The 27,910-nt window shown below is 43.0% G+C and overlaps 1 protein-coding gene across 7 annotated transcripts in view; it reads left to right on the top strand.

The window, feature by feature from the left end:
* Nucleotides 1-27,910, top strand: part of tango2 (transport and golgi organization 2 homolog (Drosophila)) — a 163,903-nt gene that overhangs the window by 88,945 nt on the left and 47,048 nt on the right. For all 7 annotated transcript variants that reach the window (XM_078227229.1, XM_078227233.1, XM_078227231.1 and 4 more), the window contains 3 exons: nt 360-448; nt 19,666-19,785; nt 25,487-25,601. In XM_078227229.1, coding sequence (XP_078083355.1) covers nt 360-448; nt 19,666-19,785; nt 25,487-25,601 — 324 coding nt within the window. The remainder of the gene's footprint in view (nt 1-359; nt 449-19,665; nt 19,786-25,486; nt 25,602-27,910) is intronic.

The raw sequence follows: 27,910 nt of genomic DNA, 5'->3' as shown, positions 1-27,910 counted from the left end.
AACCAAACAACAACCTTGGACATTTCAGAGTCGACCATATTGCTGTGGATCTGAGTCACATTTAGGCCGGACAGGTTAAGAATGGTAGATTTCAAATGACCCAAAGGTGAACCAGATGGGTTTTTACCACAATCCAGGGTTTCATGCTCATTATTAATGAGACGAGCATTTTATTTCAGATTTATTGATTAGTTGAGTTTAAATTTTCCCAGGTGCCTTGGTGGGATTTGAACTCATGTTTCCAGAGCAAAAGTCTGGGTGACTGGATCACTAGTTTATATTGTCACCCCCTGTTTGTACCATTCTGCTATGTTTGACTCCTATGTGCGTACATTTTTATATGTTATGTTCTTTTGCAGGTTTATCCTAGCAGCAAATCGGGATGAGTACTATTCCAGACCATCAAAGCCAGCAGATTTCTGGGGAAACAACTGTGACATTCTCAGTGGTAAGGACATGACTTAGCTGAATTGCAATCCTCTAAAATAACTCAAGTAGGACGAAGATGATTTATCTTAACCGGTGTGTGTTTTACTTTCTGTGTACTATCTTTTAAAGCAAATCACAAGTAAATTATTCTTGGCTTTATGGACATATTCAAATAAAGAAAACCACTTGAAGTCTTATCTACTGTGGTTTTGAAAAAGCAGTCAGCTTCATTGTATTCAGTCGGCAAAAATTGTCTGGTCATGGTGTTCAGTTCAACCCGAGCTGAAATTACTACTGGACAGTCAGGTACCAGAGCGGAACCCCAGCTCAATAGATCGTAACTTCTATTTTTCTTCAGAAATGTGGAGTTACAAGATTGCCAGTTAACTTTTTAACAAAGTAAAATTATTAAAAGGAAAGGATTAACTAGAGTACAGTACTCCTTCACTCCAGCTATATCTTTAATTATATACACTGGTTTTTAAAGATAACACAAATTACAAAAGGTATCTTCTACTTTAATCTTCTGAGTAAGTGCACAGTCCATGCAAACCAATGGACCAACTGTGGTCAGATACACCACATACTGAAACCAAGTGGCAGATGCCACCCAATATAACTTCTGTGGATTTCTCATCAAATTCTCCCAGATGCTTGTCACACTGTGAGCCAATTGGTCTTATTGGAACTCTGACTTCTATATGAGTGTTTCCAAACTCTCCTCTCAAAAAAACATACCTTGGAATCTTCTCTCAAACCATGCTTTCTCCTGGATGCTTTCACCATCTTGCTAAAATGCTGTCAATGTGAATAATGGCCACGAGTGAGGCACCACAAGGTGACTAGCCAGGCTGACTAGCATAACTTTGCATGTACCTACAACTTCAGGAGAGGAGATGATGAAGTGTTGGGGGCAGGTGGAAGGTGTTCCTGGAGTTCCAGCTCAATCTTGTCAGTATGTTAATATGGAGAAGGAGGATGCGAGTTCCTCCCCACCTTCCTCCTGTTATCAAGGTCTTAATTGGACAATAGGACAGGTGATAAATAGACAATGGATAGGACAAAACAGCAGCCATTTACTTCAGTTCTTCAGGTCATCCTTGTTTGATTCCCTTCTATCCAACTCCTTGGGGAAAAATAAAAAGTTGAGAAAATGGAAGGATAAACATGCAAACTTACAGTGTAATATCTCCTACTGATAATTTTTTGGTGCAAGGAGCACTATTTACAATACACTGTCAGGAAATGTGTATCCAGTAAGTTTTCACTTGGGTGGGCTACAATACAAGGAAACATTTAGATGGTTGCGTTTTGCCATGTTGGGCAATAGTCTGTGTTGATCTGCTTCCCATCGCTGAGAAAAGTCTAAGTTATGAAGACTGACTTTCCAGGCAAGGCATAGAAAAAATTATGGATCCTGAATGCCAATCTCAGAACCTGATTTTTCACATGACTCGTGTGGCGGGGGATTGTTTCTTTCTGACAAGGTCAGATCGCCAGGTAGCTTTTTGACTTCACAATCCTGATGAGTGATGAAGGCTTGTCTTGAGCATTATGACATTCCTGATGGGTATAACCTTAGAGGCCATGAACATGAAGGAGGAGGATCAAAGGATGAAGCAAGGAAGCGTGGGCATCATTTTAAGATGATGGGATGACGCAACCCGCCAGCTACTAAAATCCCACCCAGGGAATATATAGGCATAACAGGTTGTGTAGGGACTTTACTTGAGATTACCTGCGTAAGAAGAGTATGCTTCATGGAATGTACAATAGGCCAGCTCAGTCAATCTGCTGCATGATGGAAACCTTGTTTACCTGTCCATTGTTCCCTCGTAGCCCTGAAGGTGACGTCCAAACTCCATGTATATGGCTCTGGCTTATTCAGGTAGCTGAAGGAATGACTGTACTTTTAGTTCAGGCATACATGCTCAGATCATTAATTAACTTTACAGGAGAGTTGGCAAATTCATCACCCCAGGCATCATGCTAAGGCTGCAGTGAGATAAGAACATAAAGTTTTATGGGTTTGCTGGCTTCCCCAAGGTCCAGGGTGCATTAGTAATCACGCAATGTCTCATTATCGCTAGCACTCTCTGATTGCCCCAGGGTGAAAGTATCTAATTTCTGTTAATTTCCGCAGGTGACACTAGTTTTACATGGGATTTACACCAATGGGAATAAAAACCGGCAATTGCTTTAAAAGACAGCCAATCTCTAATATCAGTTTTAAATCTGGACGACAAATTAAATATTTTTTTCACTTTTAAATTGTCTGTAGTATCTTGTGGTTTTGCTGTTGAATACTTCATGACTTAATGGATTGCTACAGCTGGCTCACTGGGATAAGAGGGGGAAAGGAATTGTGGTGTTTTCCCAGAGGGAGCAAAAACTAAAGGCCAAACCAACCCATGGCAATTCTTCAGTACTTCCTATCATCCGGCTCAATTAGGATAAATTCAGCAAGTAGGTCACCAATCCAACTGTGAGTTAAGGGTGTGAGATGTGACATTAGCAAAACCCTACTAAATAAGAACTGAAAGAAATAACCATCAAATTAGGGAGGGGAACAGATATTTTTATGTCACTTAAAATAATGGAGTTAATTCTTGCTTGCTTTATTTGTAATAAGGGAACAGTATAGTGGTTATGTTACTGGACTAGTAATGCCAAGATCTGGACCAATAATCCTGAGGCCTGCACTAATAATTGTGAAGCCTGGACTAATGACCTGGAAGCATGAGTTCAAATTCTACCATGGCAGCTGGGAAATTTAATTCCAGTTAATCAATAAATCGAGAATAAAAAGTTTGTATCAGTCATGATGACCATGAAATTACTGAATCTTCATTTTAAAAAATCCATCTGGTTTATTAATGTCCTTTGGGGAAGAAAAAACTGCTGTCCTTTTTCAATCTGGTCCATGTGTGACTCCAGGCCAACAGCAATGTCATTGACACTTAACTCCCTCTGAAAGCCTAGCAAGTCATTCAGTTAGGGGAAATGAGGGAGGTTAATAAATACTTGCCTTTCCAGTGGCACCCACATTCTGTGAATTCATTACAAACAAATATAAAAGTCAGCTGAGTAATGTGTACCATCTCTTTATTTTTCAGTTGCTGACATTTGCTTTTTGAAGTGAAATTAATGTTTAATCCACATTATTTTGTATTAATAGCTACCATACACTGTCTGCATCAAATACATGTTTGGCAAAGTAGTTTTCTTTCTGAATGCAATGCAATAACCATTGATTTTTTTAAAGATCATTTTTCAAAGAAAGGGTTTGAGGAAAATAGTTAGCTTTAAATGTGTTTTAAATTGCAGTATTTTCCCAGAAGTTTAATAAATACGTGGATCTACATTAAGATGCAAATGAACCCACTTTTCTGCCAGTTCCCCATGGATAATGAGCAGTTCATTAGCTTATCTTGACCCTTGCTAAACAAATGACAATGCATTGTGCTGCTCTCAGGTACTTGACAGGGATTTGAAGGACATTGCTGAAAAGAAAGATATGTTGCTGAAGCATTTCATCTTGCGCTCGTCAGGACAAATGCAAAAATGTTAAAATTCAAATTATCACAGCATTTTATACCATAGGCATAAAGGGTTACTGATTGATTGGCAAGTTGACTCTGATTAGCCAATTGCTGTGAAGAAAGTAACTTCAGGGAGGCATGGTGGCACAGTGGTTAGCATCACTGCCTCACAGCACCAGGAACCTTTGTTCAATTCCAGCCTTGGGTGAATGTTTGTATGGAGTTTGCATATTCTCCTCGTGTCTGCGTGGATTTCCTCCAGCGGCTCCGGTTTCCTCCCACGGTCCAAAAATATGCAGGTTATGTGGATTGGCCATGCTGAATTGCCCCATAGTGTCAAGGGGATTAGCAGGGTAAATACACGGGGTTGTGGGATAGGGTTTGGGTGGGATTTTGTTGGGGCAGGCTCAATGGACCAAATGGCTTCCTTCTGCACTGTAGGGATTCTATAGTCTTCCCATGGTCCAGAGCAATTCAGTAAAGGCACAAGACTTGAATATATTCCTTTTGTTTGCAGAGAACTGGTCCTGCATATGAATATATTTGATTTCTAACGAGGGTAAATGAGCCATGTTACAAGCTTGTCTGCTTATCTTAAATTAGTTGTTAGCTATTAGCGCACTCAGTATTGTCGAGCAAGTACTGCCCAGTCCCAAAATCAGATCTAACAGTTAACGTTTTGTTTTGGGTTTTGCAAGTGCGGGCTGATTGTATACAACAAACATTATTTAATTTGATTGTCCAAACATTGGCTGTGGCTACAAGTGCAGGTCAGAGGCGAGGTCCTGCTAAGTAACTCATCTCCTGATTCCCCAAATGTGGGATGTTTGCTGATGATTGCGCAATGTTTAGTGCCATTCAGGACTCCTGAGATACTGAACGAGTCTGTGTCCATATGTAGCCGACACACGGGAACACCCACATCTGCCAGTTCCCCTCCAAGTCACAAACCATCCTGACTTGCAATTATATTGCCGTTTGTTCACTGTCAAAAGTTTTTTGCAGGATATTGGCTATCCTGATCAGATTGTTATTCAGGAGATTTTCTGAAATGGGAGAATGGCAGAGGCACTCACTTTTAGAATATAATAGAATCCCTACAGTGCAGGAGGTCCATCGAGCCTGCACTGAACAACAGTCCCATCCAGGTCCTAAACCCGTAACCCCACGTATTTACTCTGCTAATCCCCCTGACACTAAGGGCAATTTACCATGGGTCAATCAACCTAAGCTGCAGACACGGGGAGAATGTGCAAACTCCACACAGATAGTCATCCAAGGCCGAAATTAAACCTGGGTCCCTGGCGCTGTGAGGCAGGCAATGCGAACCACAGTCCCACCATGCCGCCCCATTGAGGTGAAAGCTGTGAGGCCTTTGGTGAAGAGGATAGAAATGGTGGAAGGATAGTTGGAAGCTACATTAGATCAAGTCATATAAGGTGACTCACTGATTGGATAGCACGGTGTCCTTTTATTTGGATTTTACACAAAGACAAGTTGTGCAGCGTGAATGAAGTCAGTTTGATTACAACAACTGTTCTATGCGTTCACTTTACTCTAATATAAAGCAGCTTAATGAGACAAATCTGGCCTCGTTGCTTGATCTGCCTTGTTGGGATTAAAAGGGCTGGTAAGGTCTGTGAGAAAGACATTACTACACACTCCAGCTCACTAAAAAGTTCTGTTGCTCTGCCCTTGGGTCACACTATGATCCAAATATGAAGCAGTGATAGTCAACTAACAGGTTCAAATTCACTATTCCCTGCTATCTCTCTCAAAACATTTGGATTCACAGATGGGTTTGCCAGCAATATTCTACTTATTTAAAACTTTATTGAACAAAGGAAGAGTTCAGTTTTTATTTGGCAGTAAACTAGAATTACATTTGAATCTTTATTAGTTGCAATTGTAAACATAAAAAGGAAATAACGTGGAAATTGTTTTTGCATTAATACAAGGTATGTTCAGTTTTCCAAACGCGTATTGATCAAACTTCCTCTAGTTTAAGGTCATTTCTAAGTGTGATGGATGCAGCTGGTCCCAGGATCTGACTGTTTCAGTTTGCTCTTGTGCAACAAAGGGACTGAACAGTAAAAATCAATTCTAAACTATTTTACAGGGAAACACATGGTCACAAATTGTGATTCACTGCCTGGCATGTACAACCTTCTGCTCACTGTAAAGAAAACTTTTCATGAACTTTTTTGATACTCATAAGAGTTCAGGGATGCCCTTGCTGAATCATGGCATATCCACACTCAACTTTTTGCACTTAACAATCTAAAAATAGAAAATTCTGGAAATGCCCTGCAGGTCAGTCAGTGTCTTCAGAGAGATGAGTTAACCTTTTAGATATATCCCTTTGTTAAATGTCTCTACCTTGAAAAAGCTACTTCATTTGTTCTTCCCATAGTTGTTGACTGACCTCATAGAATCATAGAGATTTACAGCATGGAAACAGGCCTTTTGGCCCAACTTGTCCATGCCGCCTTTTTTTTTAACCTGTTGACCTGTTGAATGTTTCCAGTGTTTTCTGTATTTGTTTCAGATTTTCAATGTCGATGATAACTTTTTTCCTTCAGTTGTAACATAGATGCAGAATAAAGCTCCTTCTTCTCTAACCCAATCACATACCTCTGCCACAATGCCGGGTGAATGTTACTACCCTATTGATGATGAGCTTTCAACAACTTCAACAGGAACCAGACATAAATCTGCCTCCATGACATTGCAAATGAATGTCACATTAAAGGTTGTTTGCATTGTTCATCCATCCCCATATGGAACCAAGTATATAGAGGAAGTTTGAGCTGGATGTGTACTTAGACACGAGAGGTAACAGCAGATCATGCTTAACTAACTAGGTTGGCACGGTGGCACAGTGGTTAGCACTGCTGCCTCACAGCACCAGGGACCTAGGTTCAACTCCGGCCTCGGGTGATACCAGCCTAAAGTTTACACATTCTCACTGTGTTTGCGTGGGTTTCCTCTGTGTGCTCCAGTTTCCTCCCATACTCCAAAGATGTGCAAGTTTGGTGGATTGGCCATGCTAAATTGCCCCTTAGTGTCAGGGGGATTAGCAGGTAAATATTTGGGGTTACAAGTATAGGCCCTCGGTTGGATTGTTGCCGGTGCACACTTGATGGGCCAAATGGCCACCTTCTGCCCAGATTCTATGAATTGCTTCACAAAGTTCCCTAACAGTTTAAAATTATTTCTGCAAAAGCAGTCTATAAGGCTAAATCATTACTGTCAAATATCACCTTGGTTACAACATATTCTGACATTTCTGGTGGTGTGCCACGGATTGGTTTGTCAGTGGGGTGCATATTCTCACTTGTGATGAGCAGTCTTACTGAACTTCAGATCTCTATCTTGTAAGCAGGTGGCAGGTCGAAACCATCTAATTCCAAAAAAAGCAGGAAAATTAACAGCCAAATCACTTTGGATCACTGCATTGCAGCTGGAGCAAGGCAGAACTGGAACAGAAAAGGCTAAAATAGAATGAAACAATTGAAGCATTGAGTTCTCAGCTTCAGAATCAGAGCATGAAATCAATGAATTGACCATCCTGAGAGAGTGAAACACATTGTTTAAATTTTTGTCCTCATTTGGTTTGGTCGCGAGATGGATAAGAGGGGAAGGACAATTCTGGAGTTAATTCTAGTTTAAGATTTGACTACATATTGATGCCCCACTTCTAATTTCATGGGATCCAGGCCAATTTGGCTCATCGGATCCAAAATTGGCTTAGTGCGAGGAAGCAGAGGGTGATGGTTGAAGATTGTTTTGTGATTGGAAACCTGTGTCCAGTGGTGTACCACAGGGATCAGTGCTGGGTCCTTGCTGTTTGTAGTGCATATTAATGATCTCAATCTGAACGTGGAACTTATGATAACTAAGTTCAGAGATGACACAAAAATTGGTGGTGGGCTAAATAATGAGGAGGAAAGACTTAGCTTACAGAACGATATAGACAGGCTGGTCAGTTGGACAGAACAGTGGCAAATGGAATTTAACCCTGGAAAATATGAGGTGATGCATTTTGTGGGGACTAACAAAGGAAAGGAATACATAATGAATGGTAAGATGCTAGGAAATACAGAGGACCAGAGGGACCTTAGGGTGCATATTCATAGAAGGCAACAGGACAGGTCACCTTATTATAGAAAGGATATTATTAAACCAGAAAGAGTGCAGAAGAGATTTACTAGGATGCTACCGGAACTTGATGGTTTGAGTTATACGGAGAGGCTGGATAGACTGGGACTTTTTTCTCTGGAGCGTAGAAGGCTGAAAGGTGATCTTATAGAGGTCTATAAAATGATGAGGGGCACAGATCAGCTAGATAGTCAATATCTTTTCCCAAAGGTAGGGAGTCTAAAACTAGAGGACATAGGTTTAAGGTGAGAGGGGAGAGATACAAATGGGTCCTGACGGGGCAATTTTTTCACACAGAGAGTGGTGAGTGGGAACAAGCTGCCAGAGGTAGTAGTAGAGGTAGGTACAATTTTGTCTTTTAAAAAGCATTTAGACAGTTACATGGGTAAGATGAGTATAATGGGATATAGGTCAAATGCAGGCAATTGGGACTTGTTGAGGGGTTTAAAAAAGGGCGCCATGGACAAGTTGGGCCGAAGGGCCTGTTTCCATGCTGTAAACCTCTATGACTCTATAAGGTGGTTAAAAAAGCATATGGAATACTTGCCTTTATTAGCCGAGGCATAGACTATAATAGCAGAGAGATGATGATGGTGCTGTATAAAATGCTTGTTAGGCCACAGCGAGAAGCATGTGTGCAGTTCTGGTCACCACCCTATAGCAAGGGTGTGATTGCACCAGAGAGAGGCTGGGGTCGTTTTTCTAAGAACAGGAAAGGCAGAGAGGGGGGATCTGATTGAGGTGTACAAAAATCATGAGGGACGTAAATAGGAAGAAACATTTCTCCTTAGTAGAGGATCAATAACCAGGGGGCATAAATTTATGGTAAGAGGCAGGAGATTTAGAGGGGATTTGAGGGAAAACTTTTTCACCCAGAGGGTGGTGGGAATCTGGAACTCACTGCCTGAAATGGTGGTAGAGGCAGGAACCCTCACAACATTTAAGAAGCATTTAGATGAATATTTGAAATGCCATAGCATACAAGGCTATGGACCAAGTGCTGAAAAAGTGGTTAAAATAGATGGATGCTTGATGGCCAGCGCAGACATGGTGGGCCGCGAAGGGCCTCTTTTTGTGCTGTAAAACTCTTAATGTGTCAAGAACCAGTGGCACAATACGATATAGATTAGAATTGGAACAGGAGGGTGAATTCAGCAATCCTGTACTCCCAGCATGAAACAATACTCAAAGGAAGCACATATCAGATGGGGGTAGGACAGCAACACGGTAGCATCAATTCTCCAGTCCACACTGCCTGCAGAACTTGCTCTTTGCTGGCATTACAGAATCAGTAGACTTACCCCAGTAAACATTTCTTATCCTTGTTTTATTGTCTCTTCTCTTTGCTTTTTCCCTCTATCTTTTTCTTTTCAGTGCTTATCTGTGCCTCAGATGATATGTTAGTTCACAAGACTGCAATCATGTCTCCATTTATTTGCATAAGGGTCATCAACTGCTGGTATCATAATTCAGGACATTGTTCCTCAGGGAAAACAGTCCTTTTTCTTATCAGCGCATTACAGAACCTTTTTCCATTGCTTTCTTAAAAATTCGTTTAGCAAAGGTATAAGTTGCTCTCACCACCTGCATCTTTGAGGTTCAACCAGTCGCCAGAATTATTGGAGAAGATTCTCTTGAATTTACCAATCATTGAAATAATAGACAGTAAATTTAGGAGAGGCGATGGTCTGGTGGTATTATCTCTCGTCTATTAATCCAGAAGCCCAGCTAATGTTCTGGGGACCCAGGTTCGAATCCCACCACGGTAAATGGTGGGTACTTGAATTCAAAAAAAAATCTGGAATTAAGAATCTACTGATGACCATGAAACCATTGTCGATTGTCGGAAAAGCCCATCTGGTTCACTAATGTCCTTTAGGGAAGGAAATCTACCATCCTTACCTGGTTTGGCCCGCATGTGACTCCAGAGCCACAGCAATGCGGTTGACTCTCAACTGCCACCGGGCAACTAGGGATGGGCAATAAATGCTGGCCCAGCCAGCGATACCCAGGTCCCACAAATGAATAAAAAAAAGTGATGTAAATTTATGCTCAAGTTTGTTTCAGTGCTTCTATTTTAAATGCAAGAATTAGATATGGGAACGTTGATGCTCGAATACTTTAAATCATCCTGTTTTGATTTAAATGCTAAAACCTGAGTTTTGATTGTCGTGAGTTTTCAATTATTTGTAGTTGAGTCACCCCAAGAGGGACTTGTTACTGTTCAGTAGAGCAGGAGCTTTTCCTATGCTTGTTACAAAATTTGTGTGTTTGATGTCTTGTGTTGCAGTTAGAAAATGAGAAATGTGAAGAGGAAGGAGCTTATATTGACATTTTCAAGCTGCCACCATTCTAGGCTTCGGAGATATACTACCTCTGTCTAAATTGATTCTGCTTATTTAAAGGTGTAATTTATGATTTCTATATTGCAATTCCCCTTTATATATTAAAATGCTCAGGATGGAGAATCTATTTGCTGTGGGGAGGAATCTATAGAAGAATGATGAATTGAACTAAATGAAGATAATGGGTGGAATTTTCCCCCAAAAAATTTGGGCATGAAAACTGATCACGATCTTCCCACACTGAGTGCAATAAATGAATCCCCAAGTGAATCACACTGAGTTGGAGTTCCGAGGCATCTAATTTGCCCAAACTGGGGCTCAGTTGTGCATTGTTAACAAGGGGGACTAGTCCTTCTGCCCTCACTCTTAGTCAGGCCAGGAGGATGGCTACAGGAAAACCAGCTTCTTGTTTCCTGGAGGTAGATTTCAACAGCCTGTTAGATGCAGTGGAGGAGAGGTGGGCCACCCTTAACCCCCGAGCGGGTAGAAGACCCCACAGCTAGCCAGGCTAATCCGTTAGGAGGACTGGCGTCCAGTCAGAAAAAAATGAATGACCTCGTACCAACTGCAAGGGTAAGTGGCCACCTGTCTCCTCCTGGTATGAACCCTGTTTTCACCCCTGGAATGTCACCATTAATCCACTCCCTGCCATCTCTCAGCCTCCCATTACCTGACTGCCCCCCCCAGCATCCTCTTCAGAACCCCTCAACAGTCCTTGTCACAACCCCTTCCTGTCTAGGCACAGTGCCCACATATGCCATTTGCTGTAGACTCAAGTCCTGCTCACAATTTCCTCTTTGTGTCCCCGCAGGAGAAGATATCACATAATAAAAGGAGAGGGGGAAGAGGGGTAGGGGAATGCCCAAGTTGCGAGTCCCCACCCCATAAGAAAAAAGGGCACTGCCGATCACAGGAGGGAGCCGTGATTGACAGTGAGGTTGGTCTGTGCCAGAGAAGTGAGGATTCACTGCACTTTACCGAGATGACCAGTCTCAATTGAACTGCCTATTCCCCAGACCCTTGATCCTCCGCTGAACCCATGTCCATTGGCCTTGCAGGATCACCATTAGATGAGGCCGGCCCCTGCAACTCTGGAGAGCAGGAAAGGTCCGAGGAGGACACCGATCAGTTGTCACTGCATTCGCTAGCCCAGAGACACACACCTTGGTGGAACATGTTATTGGACAGGGTTTTGGGTCACTATCCGGTGCGCACCACACAGCTGCTGATGCTCATCAGGTGAAGGCAGGAACTTCCATGGGAGTGGGCAGACAAAGGTCTACAGGATCCCAGGAAACAGCTGGTCTGCAACCAGATGCTGAGCTCCTGGAAAGGTTTCTCCCAGAGCTGCTGGAGATGCAAAGGCAGAGCCGGGAAATCCAGGAGGGGATGTCAGCAATATTCCAGAAACTGTAAGATCGCTTTGAGGAGTCCTAAGGCCTTCAATAGCAGGAGATATTGCTGGTATTGCGTGGCACCCAAGGCAACACTGTAAGGGTGGTGGCTGCAGTGGAAAGCCTGGGGTAGGGCTGCAGTGGAAAGCCTGGGGTAGGGCTGCAGTGGAAAAGCTGGGGCAGGATGTCTGGGCCATCAGTGGTGGAGTCCAAGTCATGGCTCTGTTTCTGAGGACCATGGCCGAGGGCCTCGAGAGCTTGATCTGGATGCAGAGGTGCATTGCTGAGGGCTTTGTCTGCACCATGGGTCAATGTTGGATCTCCAGAACTGGCTGTGTCAGGTTTGAGGCTCCTGGAGCTCATTCCAGTTGCCCCAACATCCCATGAAGTAGCCCAGGGCCCACAAGCACCTTAAGGGAGGAGGAAGCACTGGAGCCCAACCCATAGCCTTCGACCCTGGCAGTCTCCAGCTTTTCCGAATCCCCTTTTCCTGACTGTACATCTCCTGGGAGTGGGTAGAGCAGGGTAGCACAGCAGGCCGCCTCCACTTCGGATGTGCATCCTGAGGAGACACCTAGATATAGCGCTCGGCCATGTAAGATGAAGAGGTTATAGGAGTACCAAGTGGACACGGGTGAAGGCAGACACCCCCCCCCCCCCCCCCACCCCCACCCCCATCAGACTATCCAAAAAGTTAAAGGGGAATAAAACTGAACATGAAATAAGCAGTTCAAAGACTTCCACCACATCAGAGGGAAGACTTTCACCTTCATCTGACAGATCTTTCAACTCGACATATTGGGAGACACATCAAAGGGTTTCAAGGCTACAGAGAGAAGACTTGCCACACACCCCCATCCCTTGGAAAAGGCCCCTGTCCTAAGCCCCTTCTGGCCAGCCCAAACCCCACCCCCTCCTTGCTTGAAGGACTCCCCTGTCACCCTGAAGTCCAAAGATGTGCGGGTTAGGTTGATTGGCTATGCTAAATTGATCCTAGCATCAAGGGGATTAGCAGGGTAAATGTGCAGGGTTGCGGGACTATGGCTTGCGTGGGATTGTGGTCAGTACAGACTCAATGGGCTGAATGACCTCCTTCTTTACTGTTGGGATTCTAAGTGGAGAGGGGGTACTCATCCACTTGCTCCCTCTTGGAGTCCATTGCGCCTGGTCCACACTTGTCAGAACCAGTAGTAATTGGGGCCTGGTGGACATCCCGCTGGTGTATGAGTTGTATGAGGCCGGATGATCGGACTTTAAACTAGTTAATAATATTAGAATGTATTCAAATGCATGCTAATCCCTTCTCGCCCCTTCGAGGCGTGATCCAATTTGTGTCAACGCAAACTGACCAGGAAGTTCGCAAACTGGTTTGTGCTTGGCACAAATCACATTCTTGAGCTTGCACAAATTTCTCCGAACTTAGCAGGATTTGCTCCAGGAAAATCCACGCCCCATGTATTTTGTTAGAACTAAAAAAACAAATTTTATTTTTTTATTCGTCCAGCGGATGTGGGCATCGCTGGCTAGACCAGCAGTTATTGCCCATTCCTAATTGCCCCTTGAACTGAGTGATTTGCTAGACCATTTCAGAGGACATTTAAGAATCAACCACATTGCTGTGGGTCAGGAGTCACATGTAGATCGGACCAGACCAGGTAAGGATGGCAGATTTCCTTCCCTAAAGGACATTAGTGAATGAGATGGGTTTTTACGACAATGGTATCATGGTCAACATTAGATGTTACATATTGATAATGAAGTGATTTGACCTCTTTGCAGTTTTGTGTGCGTTATAATTCTCCATGTCTGCCCCATTTGGAATTATTATGTTGATGTTAAGATTTTCTTCTCCCATCACCCTCTGCCACTAACCCACCCAGTAATTCTTCAACCAAGAAACAATCTGTGTCACAGATTTCTCACCAGCAACCAGCAGTGAAGCTTCACCCTTAGTTTCAGCTTACTCCCCATTGGGTAGGGCAGCTCCCACCTGCCAGTTTCTTTGAGAGAGAGAAAACTCTACCTTGGTGAAGCACTCCATCTGGTGGCCTGCCAGAGATGGCTTTTACCTAAGGGGGAAAAAAACTTATATTTCTATATATATAGCATCTTTCACCATCTTAGCATGTCCCAAAGCACTTTGCAGTTAATTAAGTGTTTTTTTAAAGTGTAGTCTCTCTTTTGATGCAGGAAACACAACAGCCAATTTGCACACAACAAGCTTTTATAAACACCAATGAGATAATGACCAGATAATCAGTTTCAGCAATGTTGATTGAGAGATCTTAATTGGCTTGGAGACTGGGGGTAGCTCCCCTGATGTTCTTTAAAATAGTGCCACATGAACTACCACTGAGAGCAGACAGGGCTACAGCTTAGCATCTCAATGTTAACCTCTGACAATGCTGTACCCGTGATCGTGGAATATCAACTGGGATGTTTTGTGTTCAAATCACTGAAGTGGGAATTGAATCCACAAGCTTCTGAATCAAACACAAATGCTACCCACTTAGTAATGACTGGCATGGAAGAAGAAGCAGTTACAGAATGAGAGATATGGGGAATCCGGTGTGAATGTGATCTTGAATTTAAGATCAACCATGTTTTTGTTAAATAGCAGAGCAAGCCTGAGGGAATCGTATCAATCCTACTTCAATTTATTGTGTTCCTATGAAGACGGTCATCAACAGCTTGTGTTTATATAGCACCATCAATGTAATAAAACATCCCAAAGTGCTTCATAGGAGCTCTAACAAAGCAAAATTTGAGACCTAGGCTCACAAGGAGATATTAAGGCAGATGACAAAGAGCTTGGTGAAAGAAATAGGTTTTAATGACTACATGAGAGGGTGATAGAAAGATGGAGAGGTCTAGGGAGGAAATTTCAGAGCTTGGGGCCTTGGAAGCTGAAGGCACGGCTGCCAATGGTGGAGCAACTAAAATAGGATGCTCAAAGTCTAGAATTTGATGAGTGTGGTGAGGCTGGCAAACATTAGAGACAGGCAGGGCCACAGAGGGATTTTGTAACAAGGTTGAGAATTTTAAAATGGAGTGTTTTGCTTAACCAACAGCCACTATGGATCAGTGAGCACAGGAGTGATAGGTAAATGGACTTGGTGCAGACAAGGACATGGGCAGGAGAGGTTTGGTTTATCTCAAGTTTATGGAGGGTCCAATGATGGAGGCCAGCCAGGAATGCACTGGAAAGTAAAGTAAACGAGTTCTAAGAAACAAAAGTGACTGGGATACACATTACCCAGTATCCACTTGCCTTTTGCACACTGGTGTTAGGTTAGGATCTCATTCAGCTCGCTTTTTAACCCTTGTAGTAAATCTACATTTTAACTATGGTTACACTTCAAAAAGCACTTCAGGGCATCCTGAAGTTGTCAAAAGCACTCTCTAATACAAGTCTTTTTACGCATTTTTACATAAACACCAACTTGTTCCAAATGCCATTTGCTCTTTCTCAAAAGAAGACCCTGCTGACAGCTAACATTCTATTTTTTTTTTACATACCCATTGTGCTTCCTAACCTACATAACTCAAAATAGCCTATCCACCTGGACTGAATCCAATCTCAATACCTGGCTTTCTGCTTTATGTTATCTTCAACAGTTTTCTCTTTTTGCTTGCAAAGCAATGATAACAATATTTCAAAATAATGTTATTGGTTATGAAGTGCTTTGGGAAATTAGAGGATCTTAGAGGATTTCTACTGGATTGCAAGTTTCTTTTAGAAATGTTGCTTTCCAGGGTCCATTTCTTTGCCCAGATTTTTAAAGTTTATTTATTCATGGAATGTGAGCGTCACTGGTTACCCCTGCATTTATTCCCCATACCTAATTGACCCTTTAGAAGGTGATGGCGGGTTGACTTCTTGAACCGATGCAGTCCCTGAGGTTAGGTATAGGGAGCAAGTTCCAGGATTTTGACCCAGCAACAATGAAGGAACGGTGATATATTTCCAAATCAGGATGATGAGTAACTGGGAGGAGACCTTCCAAGTTGTGTTCTCGTATATCTGCTGCCCTTGCCCTTTTACGCGGTAGTGGTTGTGGGTTTGGAAACTGATGTTGAAGGTGTCTTAGTAAGTTGCTGCAACGCATCTAGTAAACGGTACACATGGCTATTACTGTGCTTCAGTGGTGGAGGGAGTGAATGTTTGTTGGTGAGGTGCCAATCAAGCGAGCTGCATTATGGTGTTGAGGTTCTTGAGTGTTGTTGGAACTACACTCATTCAGGTAAGTGGAGAATATTCCATCACACTCCTGACTTGTGCCTTGTAGATGGTGGACAGGCTTTGGGGAATAATGAGGCGAGTTACTTGCCACAGGATTCCTCATCCATTTTTGTGTGAGCAATAGCAAACTGTTTACCGACAAGAGGCAGGACATCCAAGTTCAAATCTGCCTGCCACCCACATGCACATTTATGTGTAGGGCTGTTCAAAAACAGCACAGAGTGGAAACCCTGGGAGATTTTCCTCTCACTGACTCAGGGTGTTATGAATTTTAGGGCCCGATTCCCCAGCCTCTTCAGTCTGCCGGCAGGAATCCCGATGCCCCAGTAAATGGGGCATTGGCCAAAAATTGGGATTCCCGTCAGGCGTGAGGTCTCTTGAGCTTCACCCGACCCGCCGGCCCTGATCTGGTTCCCACCCAGAGCAGACGGCAAGTTGATAGTTATGCAAACCCGCTAATTTGAATGTCATTAGCGGGTTTGATAAGCCATTCACTAACATCCCGCCATTCACCCGGCCCACCAGCGGGAGTGGCAACAGGAACTTTACAGTTGCCATCCACAAGCAGGGACATGGCATGTTGGACCTTGAGGGCCCCGGGAGCACCGCCATGAACTCCTCAGAAAAGAGGGGCACCCTCCCCCAGCACTCAAATCATGGGTCACCTCCCTTCCCCCCACCCCCCCCCCGCACACACCATGCAAGCATGAGGGTGACCCAACCCAACCCCACCCCCTTCCCCCTCAGCCTCCCTTCAGGCCATGGCTTTTGCAGTGCCAATCGTGCACTGCACCCTGATGCTGACACCCTGGTCTGGCGTCTTGAGCCCCGAGGGGGATTAAGAAGGTAGGTCCAGTAGTCATTTGCCCCTCTGCTGCTGCCAGGCTGCTGAGAAAGGATCTCTCAAGGGTTCTGTGGGTTGGGTGGGCTCAGGCTGGGGGCAAGGGTGTGTCTTGGCTGGACTGCCCATTCTCGCTTTGGCAGACCTGAAGATCACCCCTGATATGGTGATTTCAGGGAGCCCTGTGATCATTATCTGCATTCCTCCCTGTCAGCTGTAAAAATTCTGAAGTGACATAGGAGCAGACTTAGGCCACTCGGCCCATCAAGTCTGCTCCGCCATTCAATCATGGCTGATAGTCTTAAACCTCCATGCCCCGAGGTCACCTGGCAGGATTTTAAATCATTGCAGCACTGCATTCTACGGCAGAGATTTTCCTTTCTCCCTGTCAGAAGCTACAGCTGTGAGCAAACCCCTTCAAGATCCTCTGATAGAGAGGAGATGCCAATTTCACCTGCGGGGGGGGGGGGGGGGGGGGCGGGGCAAGGGGTGGTGGGTTTCCATTCTGCCCAGCTATGCATTCAGTCCCAATGTATGCACACATTTGATCTGAGGCTTCCTAGCAAGTTGAAATCATTAAAACCCTCTCCAATCCAATGAGAACCTTTGATCTGCAACAAATTCAACGTGCAGTGTCTTGAAGAAGATATTCCATTGACAGCTCAATGGATTTCTATCATCCTCCAGCCAACTGTTGCAACATTGACAGAGCCTAAGCCTGATTGACGGCCTGTGGTTTCACTTCCTCTTTTGTAAGCCACAATCATTTTGAAGAAATCACAAGGACTCAAGGCACAGGACCAGGGTGTCAGTGACAAGAGGACAGTGGCCTGAAAGAGGGGCTGAGTAAGGGATCTGGGGTGAGGGAGACTGAGTAGGGGTCTGAGTGGCGGGGGGTGGGGGGGACGTTGGGCTGAGTCACCCTCATGACTGTGTGATGTGGGAGGGGGGCAGAATGCCCCTCTTTGATGAGGGGTTGGTGGTGCTCTCCTGGTCAGCTGGGTGAATGGGCCACCATGGGCCACAAAAATTTCATTTTTTGTGGGGAGAACATCAATGATGAGTTTGTATGACAGTCCAGTAGTTCCATGGTCATCATTACTGATACCAGCATTTTTTTTAAATTTCCACATTGAATTAATTAAATGTATTCAAATTCTCCTGCTGCTGTGGTGGGATTTGAACTCATGACTCTGAATCACCAGTCCAGGCCTCTGGATTACAAGTGCATTATTATAACTATTGTGTTGCTAAGCCGAGATCATGCATTGCAGTGAAGATCAGAGCTTTAGTCATGACACTTCCAATTCAGTTGCTAGCAGCTCTGTGAGATTGATTTGATTTGGGACAGGAGAGTGTTTTCCTCCTGGTGAGATCATTCTATGGAGAGGGTGAGGTGGGGGTTGCGGGGGCGGGGGCGGTGAAATTGCTCTTTTAGCAGAAATATCTATTCTCCGTAATTAATGTCTCATAAATGAAATTACATTTTTATAAACTGTGCATTACAGAGACAAGTAAAGCTGAGATCGGAATAAAATAGGCCATTCAACCCCAAGAGCCTACTCTGCTATTCAATTAGATCATGCCTGATTTGTACCTTAAATCAACTTACTTGCCTTTGCACAATATCCCTTGATATCACTGTCTGACAAAAATATTTCCATCTCGGTTTAAAATTTCAGCTGACTCAGCAGTCACAAACTTTTGGGGGAGTGAGTTCCATTTTCCAGTGGTTCATGTGTGAACAAATGCTTCCCAATTTCACTTTTTAAATGGTTAGGTTCTAATTTTATATAGCCCATCCTGCTCACTTATCCGATCATTTATGGATTCACCCATTGCAACACTGAAGTGCTTCTTGAATGATCCCAGAGCTTTTATTGCCCGGGCCCTATTCCAGGTATTTTATTGTTCTTTACATGGAGTAGTGCTTCCTGGTTTATGTACTGTTATTGCTTCTTACCTTCCCATATTTGGATCCCTTTGTCCTACAGTCCTGGTTAACTTTTGAAACTGCTGCAGATTAATCTCTATTCTGTTTAATATCTGAGTTTCTTGACACTTTGTTAGTGTCCATTAATTGTGGAGAAAGGGGCAGCACAGTGGTTAGCACTGCTGCCTCACAGCGCCAGGGACCCGGGTTCAATTCCGGCCTCGGGTCACTGTCTGTGTGGAGTTTGCAGTTTTTCCCCATGTCTGCGTGGGTTTCCTCCGGGAGCTCCGGTTTCCTCCCACAGTCCAAGGATGTGCGGGTTAGGTTGATTGGCCATGCTAAATTGACCCTAGAGTCAGGATAAATATGTGGAGTTACGGGAATAGGATCTGGATGGGATTGTGGTCAGTGCAGACCTAATGGGCTGAATGGCCTCCTGCACTGTAGGGATTTTATCATTCAAACCAATTCTGTCACTTCTCCACCTGGTTGCATTTCCTCCAACACCCAAATAAAAAATTCAGCAAGAAAACCTTTGACTTCGAAATTCAAAATTGTTGCTTGCATTCACAAGCAAATTATTCAAAATAAAAGTTCTAATTCCCCTTCCTATTTCCTCTCCTGCCAACCTGATGAGGTTCTTATTAATTTAAGACATTGTTCACTAAATGGTTCACTATGATCAATAGGTTCCTAAATACATGATGTGAGTCATGAAACAAAACAGCACATCTGAACACTTCTTTGCATTGCTTCTGTTCCATGTGTCACCTGCAGGACTGGACATGGAAAAAGGCAAAGAAGGAGGAACATGGTTGGGTATTAACAAGAAAGGCAAGTTTGCAGCACTCACCAATTACCTTCAACCGACAAACAGACTGAATGTATTAGGCAGAGGTAAGAAGGATTATCAACCTAAATCTCTTAGAAACACCATTTCCTATTTCTTTTTTAAACTATTTCATTGTTAATTTTTCATGCATCATTCTAGTTTCATAACTGTAAAATCAAACAAACATTCCTGTGCTAACGTTAATGCAGACCAACATCTGCATTCCTCGAATAGCATGGTTTTCTATTCCATGATGTTTAGGTAGTCAATGACCAATTCAGCAGGTGTAGGGTACAATGTATGAACAAGGGAATGTGAAATGAGCATGTTTCCAGCAATAGATTTTATGAGGCCGATTTTTCTAGTGGGCAAGTTGATTTTTTTCCCACGGTAAACCACAGGAAATCTGGGCAGATACTAGAAACATCACGGTGGCATAGTGGTGGGCACTGCTGCGTCACAACGCCGGGACTTGAGTGCAAGGCTGCTCATCCCATGCCAAACCACATCATCTCCTGTATGAGGTGAAAATTCAGATAAAATCGGAGTTCAACTTAGGAGAAAAGGTTTTCCTCTGTCCCCCTAATTCATCAAAACAAGCCCAGGAGATCACCCTGGCCCTCAATTCCCAGCAGTGTGTACCTCTTTTATGAGATGATCCTCGTCCCAGCCAGGAACAGCTCCAGCTCTCATTTGAAGGAATTTAGGAAGTTGGTTCAATCACTTGTTCAGGAGATCCTCTATTCCCTGGGAAGCAATGTCATTCCCTGACATCTAACCATGACCTGACCGAGCGCAATTAAAATTTGTGACAAAACCAAAATGGTGCTGAAGCTATAAATCTGAAACAAAAAAAACAAAAAATGTTGTAAATATTCAGATGGTCTGGCAGCATCTATGGAACTGATGAAAAGTCTTTGACTTGAAACAGTGGATGGGATCTTATGCCCTTTGAAAACCTTTAGGCATTGGGCCCATTTCCGAGTTCCAACCCCCACATAGATCAGAGGTTGCCAACATATGGAATCTTCTGGGAGGAAACCAGTTAACAGTCTGCCTCCATATCTGCCATCTGATTAAGAATGTCAGACCATTACCTGAAGTGGAAGACCCAATGGGAACACTACTGATGGCAACATCACCAGCAGAGGAGAGCCCTGCTGAGGCAGGTGGAGAACACAAGGATGCCTCAAAGTGGAGGTGCCCTTGGAACCTGATTCCTATTTGGGAAAAGCAGCTCTGAGGGTCAGCAATGTGAAGGGAAATCTTTGCACAAGAAAGATTACGGCTAATCCTGCAGCCTTTGCACTTTTGCAGCCCCACATTTGTGGGACCAGTGACAGGGACCCAATGGCCCTGTCTACCACTAGGAGGCTGCCTTCAAGCTGCTGTCACTGTCTCAAATCAGCAGGGCACTGATCCCACACAAGAAAGATCTTGGCGTCAACAGCAACTTGCCCCAAATTGGTCCAGTATTTGGCCTGATTAGCTACCCACTGCTGGGTGGCTGTTGCCATGTCGACCTCTCCTCCAGCAAGACCGCTCAGAGATGAAAATGCATCAGGGAGCCAATTTGATGTCCATGTTTCACATTTTGCTCCTATTCCTGTCTTGAAACTCATCTCCACAGAGACAGGAAAATTCCACCTGTTTCTCTCTCCACAATGTTTGTGAATATTTCCAGTGTTTTCTGTTTTATTTACAATTGTCACCATTGGTCCTCTCTACCCTGTTTAATTGGAACAAATTATTTGACACAGTCATTTCCTACATCAACTTACAAACCTCAATTAGTTCACTCTTCAGTCCATGGTTTTCTAGAGTGTTCAGTTCCAGCTCTTTTAATCTTTCATAGAATCATAGAATCCCTACAGCGCAGAAGGAGGCTATTTGGCCCATCGAGAATACACCAGCCACAATCCCACCCAGGCCCTATCCCGTAATCGCATGTAATTACCCTGCTAATCCCACTAACACTAAGCGGTAATTTACCAAGGCCAATCTACCTAATCTTTCTTTATAAATAAGATGCTGCTGATTTGTAATCAATCTAGTGGCCCTCCTCTGCCACCTTTCCAAAATCTCAATATAAGGAGATCAAAATTGAACAGAATATTCAGTAAACTATTGTTATTAATGTCAGTCAGAGAGACACTGCTTGTTGGGTGTGCCAGCTGTTTCAGACTGAAACAGCAGTGCTGTGAACAGTTTGCACCTCATTCAGGGGCAATTATCTTTTACTTAATCACATCTATGATAGCATCAGCTGCTGTACTTGAGTAATAGTTCATCTTATGTAAAGTTAACCCCTGACTTTTGGGCAGAAAATTATATTCTAACCCTTTCATTCTTAGTCTTCACTGCCACCTGGAGCCCAACCTGTTTTTTGTGCATTGTGTAACACCAGCTGACTGCCTTACCTGCAAGTTCACTCTCTCCCTCTCTCTCACCGACTCTTTCCCACTCGCTGTTCCCTGCCCCACTCTCTCGTTTGTTTCTTCCCTGTCCAATACTCCTGCCCAACTTTTGCCACTCCCTGCCTGACTCTCCCAATCACCACTTCCCTGTCCAACTCTCCCTTTCACCACTTTCTGTCCCAAGCATTCACAGTGAGCGAGGTTGCAGGAGAGAGACCATAATAGGGAGGAAGTGGGAGAGCCGGGCAGGGAAACGGTGAGTGGGAGAATCAGACAGGGAAGTGACAAGTAGAAGTGACCTTGGGCGAAAGAGGCGGCTCCAAAATGGTGCTGATCGGGCCACATACCCTCTGTTGACCCCAGTACAAAACGATTTCAACCCCTCAAAAATATTACTTGTGTAGTCAACCCCGTATGTTTTGCCTGAAATTTGGTCTCAAAAACTTGACTTTTAAATGAGTATAGATGATCATTCTGATGTTTGAAGAAATGATTGGCAAATGTGTGAACAGAGGCAGTTTTCAAGCCTTCCTTCAATTTTTTTAATGAGTTACTGATAGAGAATTTCACATGTTAAAGCCGTAACTAAAACCCAGATTTACTTTTGCTACTTCCCGATTTAAATAATTATATGTTGAAATTTAAAGCTTCTCCTTCTCTTCCCTTCACAAATTGAGGCCAATTTTTGCCAACACAAATCTGCCATAGAAAACCTGTAATTATGTTTTTTGTTTTAGAATTACTAACAGGATAAGCACCTGCTACCCTGCCAGTGCTTCTATTTTTAGTCTTCACCGCCACCTGGAGACCGACCTGTTTTTTGTGCATTATGCAGCACTGACAGAAGCTGTAGCATCATCATCTTGACTGTCACTCCAGTTGTCTAAAGATGCAGTGGGATGAGGCAGAGCCAGCTGCATTAGGGAATTGTTTTGCTAATAAATTATTTTTAAAAGCTGTCTTCTTGAGGTTGCATTAAATTTACATTTAAAAGGTGCTTTAAAAATTGAATTTAATCAAAGAGCACTATGAATTAAAGATGTATTTGGTTCTTTGTATTTTTGAGATGATACTTATGCAATATTTAATTGCGAAACATTACAAATAAAGATTTAATACTCAGCATGTGAACTAGAACATAGGAATATTAAATCCTTTGAGTCTCTTATGTAGAACTGACAACAGGCAAACAGGCCATTTGGTCCCAATGGTACATGCTGGTGTTTATGCTCCACAAAAGCCTCCTCGTACTCAACTCCCATTGGTCTAATCTTGTATCCCTTCGTCCCTCATGTCTTTATCTAAGTGCATCCATGCTATTTGTCTCAACCACTCTTCATAATAGTGGGTTCCACATTCTTGCAACTCTGAGTAAAGAAATTCCTCCTTTTGGTGACTGTCCTATAATTGTGGCCCCTAAGTTTTGGGCTCCCCACAAATGGAAATATTTTCTCTTTGTCTACCCTACCACATTCTTTCATAATCTTAAAACACCTGTGTCACACCACTCTCCCGCCTCCTCTTTTCTAAAGAAGAGAGTCCCAGCCTGTTCAGTCTCTCCTGATCGATGTAACTTCCCTGTTCTGGGATCAACTTTGTAAAATGTTGTCGTGCCATCACAATTCGATACCTTTTTTATATTATGGAGAACTGAACTGTGTACTATAATCCAAATGTCACCTCGCCGCAGTCCTATGTAAATTTTAGATAATTTCTCTGCTTTTCAATTTTATCCCTCTAGAAATGAATGGCTGGCTTTATTTGATTTTTAATAGCCTTATTGACCTGTGCTGCTGCAGTGATTTGTGTATGCAATTATATCATGGCTGATCCTTGCCTGAACTCTACTTACCTCTCTGTGCACCACATTCTATGATGCCCTTACTCAACAATAATCTATCTTTCAAAACATCCGCAATTTTGGGAGACAGTCAATTCCAAACTTCCTTTAATCGATGTGGAAGAGTGATTTTAGTCCAAAATGTTTCTGGATTCCCAACCAGAGGCAATAGTTTATCTGAATCTTTTCATGTGGAATCTCTTTATTATTTTCAAGACAATTGTTAAATCACCTGCAACCTTCTAAACTCAGTGGACTAAGTTTGTGCAACCTGATATCATACTGGTAAATCTCTGCTGTACTCTATCCCTGGCCAATATAACTTTGCTGTGCCTACAACTGCTGCAATACTCTAGAAGGGGTATTCCAACCCATTTAATGTAAAGTCCAACATTCCACTTGCGTTTCTGATCACCTTTTGTACTTTTAATGATTTGTGATCTTGCTGTGTTCCTCCATTGCACCTATTCTTGCACCATTGAGAAAATACTTCCGTTTGTCTTCCCTGGATCAGATGTGGGTGACCTCGCACTTCCCTATATTGACCTCCATCTGTCAAAGTTAATCTATGACCCTTTGTAACTTCTTGCTCTCAGTATACATCGACTGCTAACAGCATCATCTGCCACAGTTGGATACACAACTGTCTCTGCCTTCATCTAAGTCATTTTTATATAAAATAAAAAGCTGAGGCCCCTGTACACTTGCTAGAAGAACTCCACATCCTGCCAATCTAAGCATGTTCCCCTTATTCCTACTCCCTGCTTCTTACCTTCATATAAGTTTATGTTTGTTTATAAGTTTATGAATAAATTTATGCAACCTGATATACTGGTAAATCTGTGCTGTTAAGAATGCATTGATCTTGGCATCTTTGATAATTGGAGTAATGCATTGATAGCTGTGTTTCTGATAATTGGCATTATACATTAATCACTGTATTTCTGCATTAGAAAGGTGAAAATTGCCTTGGTTTGCTTGCTTGATTGTTATTCAGTGACCCCCATGTGCATAGTTCAATTTCGGGCATAGGCAGAGTCATAACTCCAAGATCTAATAAGCTGTCCCACACTTATGTCCAGTCAGGCGCCACTCTGGAAACACAGATCTCACTGAAGAAAATTTCTACTCAACTGTGAGGGAGTATCACAATCAAGTTCAACCCTGTCCTCACTGCCTGCCTTCTGACCTTACATGTTGCTTAATAAAATTGGGGACAACAGTGTAGAAAATAATTCAATGAGAATATTTTGAAAATAAACTGTGCACCTTTCAGATGCTGGACCTCATGCAGTAGTTCAGGTGAAATGTACAGAATTGAAGAATATTTCTATGATTTTGTAGGATTTATTTTAAAGCCACCAGATTTTTAAAATCATTTTAATCTTTGTGCAGAAATGCTACAACCTGAAGGCTGTTTTGTCTTTTAGATTTAGTACTACAAGATGTGTCTGCCATTGTGAGTTTTAATCTAACTTCATGTATTTTTTTTAAAATATATTGTTCAAGGTTATCTAGTGACAAATTTCCTGACTGAAGATGTGGATGGTTTGACGTATTTAAAGAAAATTTCTTCAGAGGGACATCTGTACAATGGATTTAACTTGATAACTGCAGACTTTAAGTAAGTTCATCATAGAAAGAAATCATAGAAACCCTACAGTGCAGAAGGAGGCCATTCGGCCCATCGAGTCTGCACCGACCACAATCCCACCCAGGCCCTACCCCCACATATTTACCCGCTAATCCCACTAACCTATGCATCTCAGAACTCTAAGGGGCAATTTTTAACCTGGCCAATCAACCTAACCTGCACACCAGTAACATTTGTTGAACATTGCTGGCTTTCAATATAATTCAGTATAAATAAACACAAAAATATGTGAGACGTCATTGGCCATTTAGCCCCTCTAACCTCTGCTGCTGTAAATTGACACAGTGGACTTGTCTGCCTTTCTGAAGACATAGCAAGTTGGGATTCAGGTAGAATACTCCTGACTGCTGATGGCAGTAAAGAACATTTACACATAATGCTGAAAACACTCAGCAGGCCAGGCAACATTTCTGGAAGAGCAACCGTGTTAACATTTCAGGTTAATGACTTTTCGTTTTGATTTAGTATTTCCAGCATTTCTGGGTTTTTTTCTTTCCGATTTCCAGCATCTGCAGTATTTTGCTACTAATTGTGCATTTGGTTTGGAGGTTCAACAGTTGGCTTTCTAAGAATAAACCTTTAACCATAATATTGGTATCTGGCCACCTGAGCCTCACAAAAATACATTTGATCAATGGGCAACAGTTTTTCCTTTTCATTGGCAGATTCTCATCATGTCTCTTGGTTCTAGATTTCAAATATGAGGTGGCTTAGGGTTCCAAAGGTTTGGCAGGACCTTGGGAGGTTGGTCTAGTGCTGGGTTGCCCAACCTTTCCGTGCGAGGGGCCACATTTCAATTTTTACTCACTCAAGGGGCCAATGAGCAAATTTCAAAAAGATAAAATTTGGCACAATATTAAACATGAGTTTCAATAAAATGTTGAGGTATGAAGAAAAGAAATAAGCTGCAAAAATAAAGAAATGTCAAGGCAATAAATTGATCATTTCAAATAATGAGTGATTAATAAAAATGATCATTAGAGTGTAAGAAGGTCAAATTGTCTTATTTCTGGCTCAGACTCGGGGTACTTATTCACTCACCCTTACCCAAGGTTTGAGTTGGTGTGAGTGTGTTGGCGTGTGGCAGTGAGGATGAGTGCAAATCCTGAGCCTGGGAGTGAGCCAGACTCTCTCATACTCTCTTGCTCTCACACACACCTCTCACTCTCTCTCTCACACACACACACACCTCTCACTCACGCACATACACCTCTCACTCACATGCACTCAACACACACATTCTTGCTCACACGCACAAGCTCTCGCTTACACACACTCTCAAACATGCACACATACACTCTCTCTGTTACTCTCATACACACTCCAACCAGTCTCTTATCCTTCCCCCCCTGCCCCCTGAACAGATTCTCTTCCCCTCTCCCCCCACCAGCAGCCAGTTTTTTGGATACATACAGTTGAAGTGGGAAATTCTTAATTTTCACAGATTGGAAGAAGGAGAACAGCTTTACTGTCACAGCATATTGTGTGTGCAATAATATCAGAGATTGACTATGTACAGTGAGTGCTTGCGACAGTCTAATGGTATTACGTCTGTAGACGATGCTGAGAGAATCACATTATGTGATGCATTAAGAGAATAAAAGGCACTTAGGAAAAGCCCCTTGAGCCTGTTCTACCATTTAATGATCATGGCTGATCATAGCACAACAACTCAACTGGGATTTTATGCTCATCTTAAAGTGCCCTTTCTCAGGTGCTCCCCGATTATTTTGGGAGCCCTCTTCATATCATCCCTCAGTGATGGCTGACACGTGAACATTCACTATAGAGTCATTCTGGGTAATGGTGCAATAAGAATCCTGATGCTACATCTGTTGCTATCGGTTTTAAACTGCCTTGGCTCCACCAGCAAGCTCTCAGCAAGTGACCCGACCAGCTGCAAAGATTTTCCTGCAACAGCGCTCCCAATATAATTTTCTGACCTTCAATCATCCCTAATTTCCCTTCTTTTCCCTCCTTTTCTGTTGCATTTTCCTCCCAACTGTTTCCAGTAGCTGGAAGGTTCAATAACCAGAGGGCACAGATTGAAGGTAATTGGCAAAGGAACCAGGGGCAACATAAAGAAAAATGTTTCTATGCAGTAAGTGGTTAAAATTTGCCTGATTGAGTGATGAATAATGACTCACTAGTCACCTTTGGAAGGGAATTGGGTAAATACTTGAAACGCTGGGGAGTGAGACTGAAAGAGACTGCTTTTCACAAAAGCTGCAGAGACCTCATGGGCTGAACAGTTTCCTTCCTAACCTCACCTTGTTTGT

Source organism: Mustelus asterias, chromosome 13 (genome assembly GCF_964213995.1).
Source record: "Mustelus asterias chromosome 13, sMusAst1.hap1.1, whole genome shotgun sequence".
NCBI classification, from domain to species: domain Eukaryota; kingdom Metazoa; phylum Chordata; class Chondrichthyes; order Carcharhiniformes; family Triakidae; genus Mustelus; species Mustelus asterias.
The sequence above is the reverse complement of the archived record's forward strand: the minus strand, read 5'-3'. Positions and strand labels throughout refer to the sequence as shown.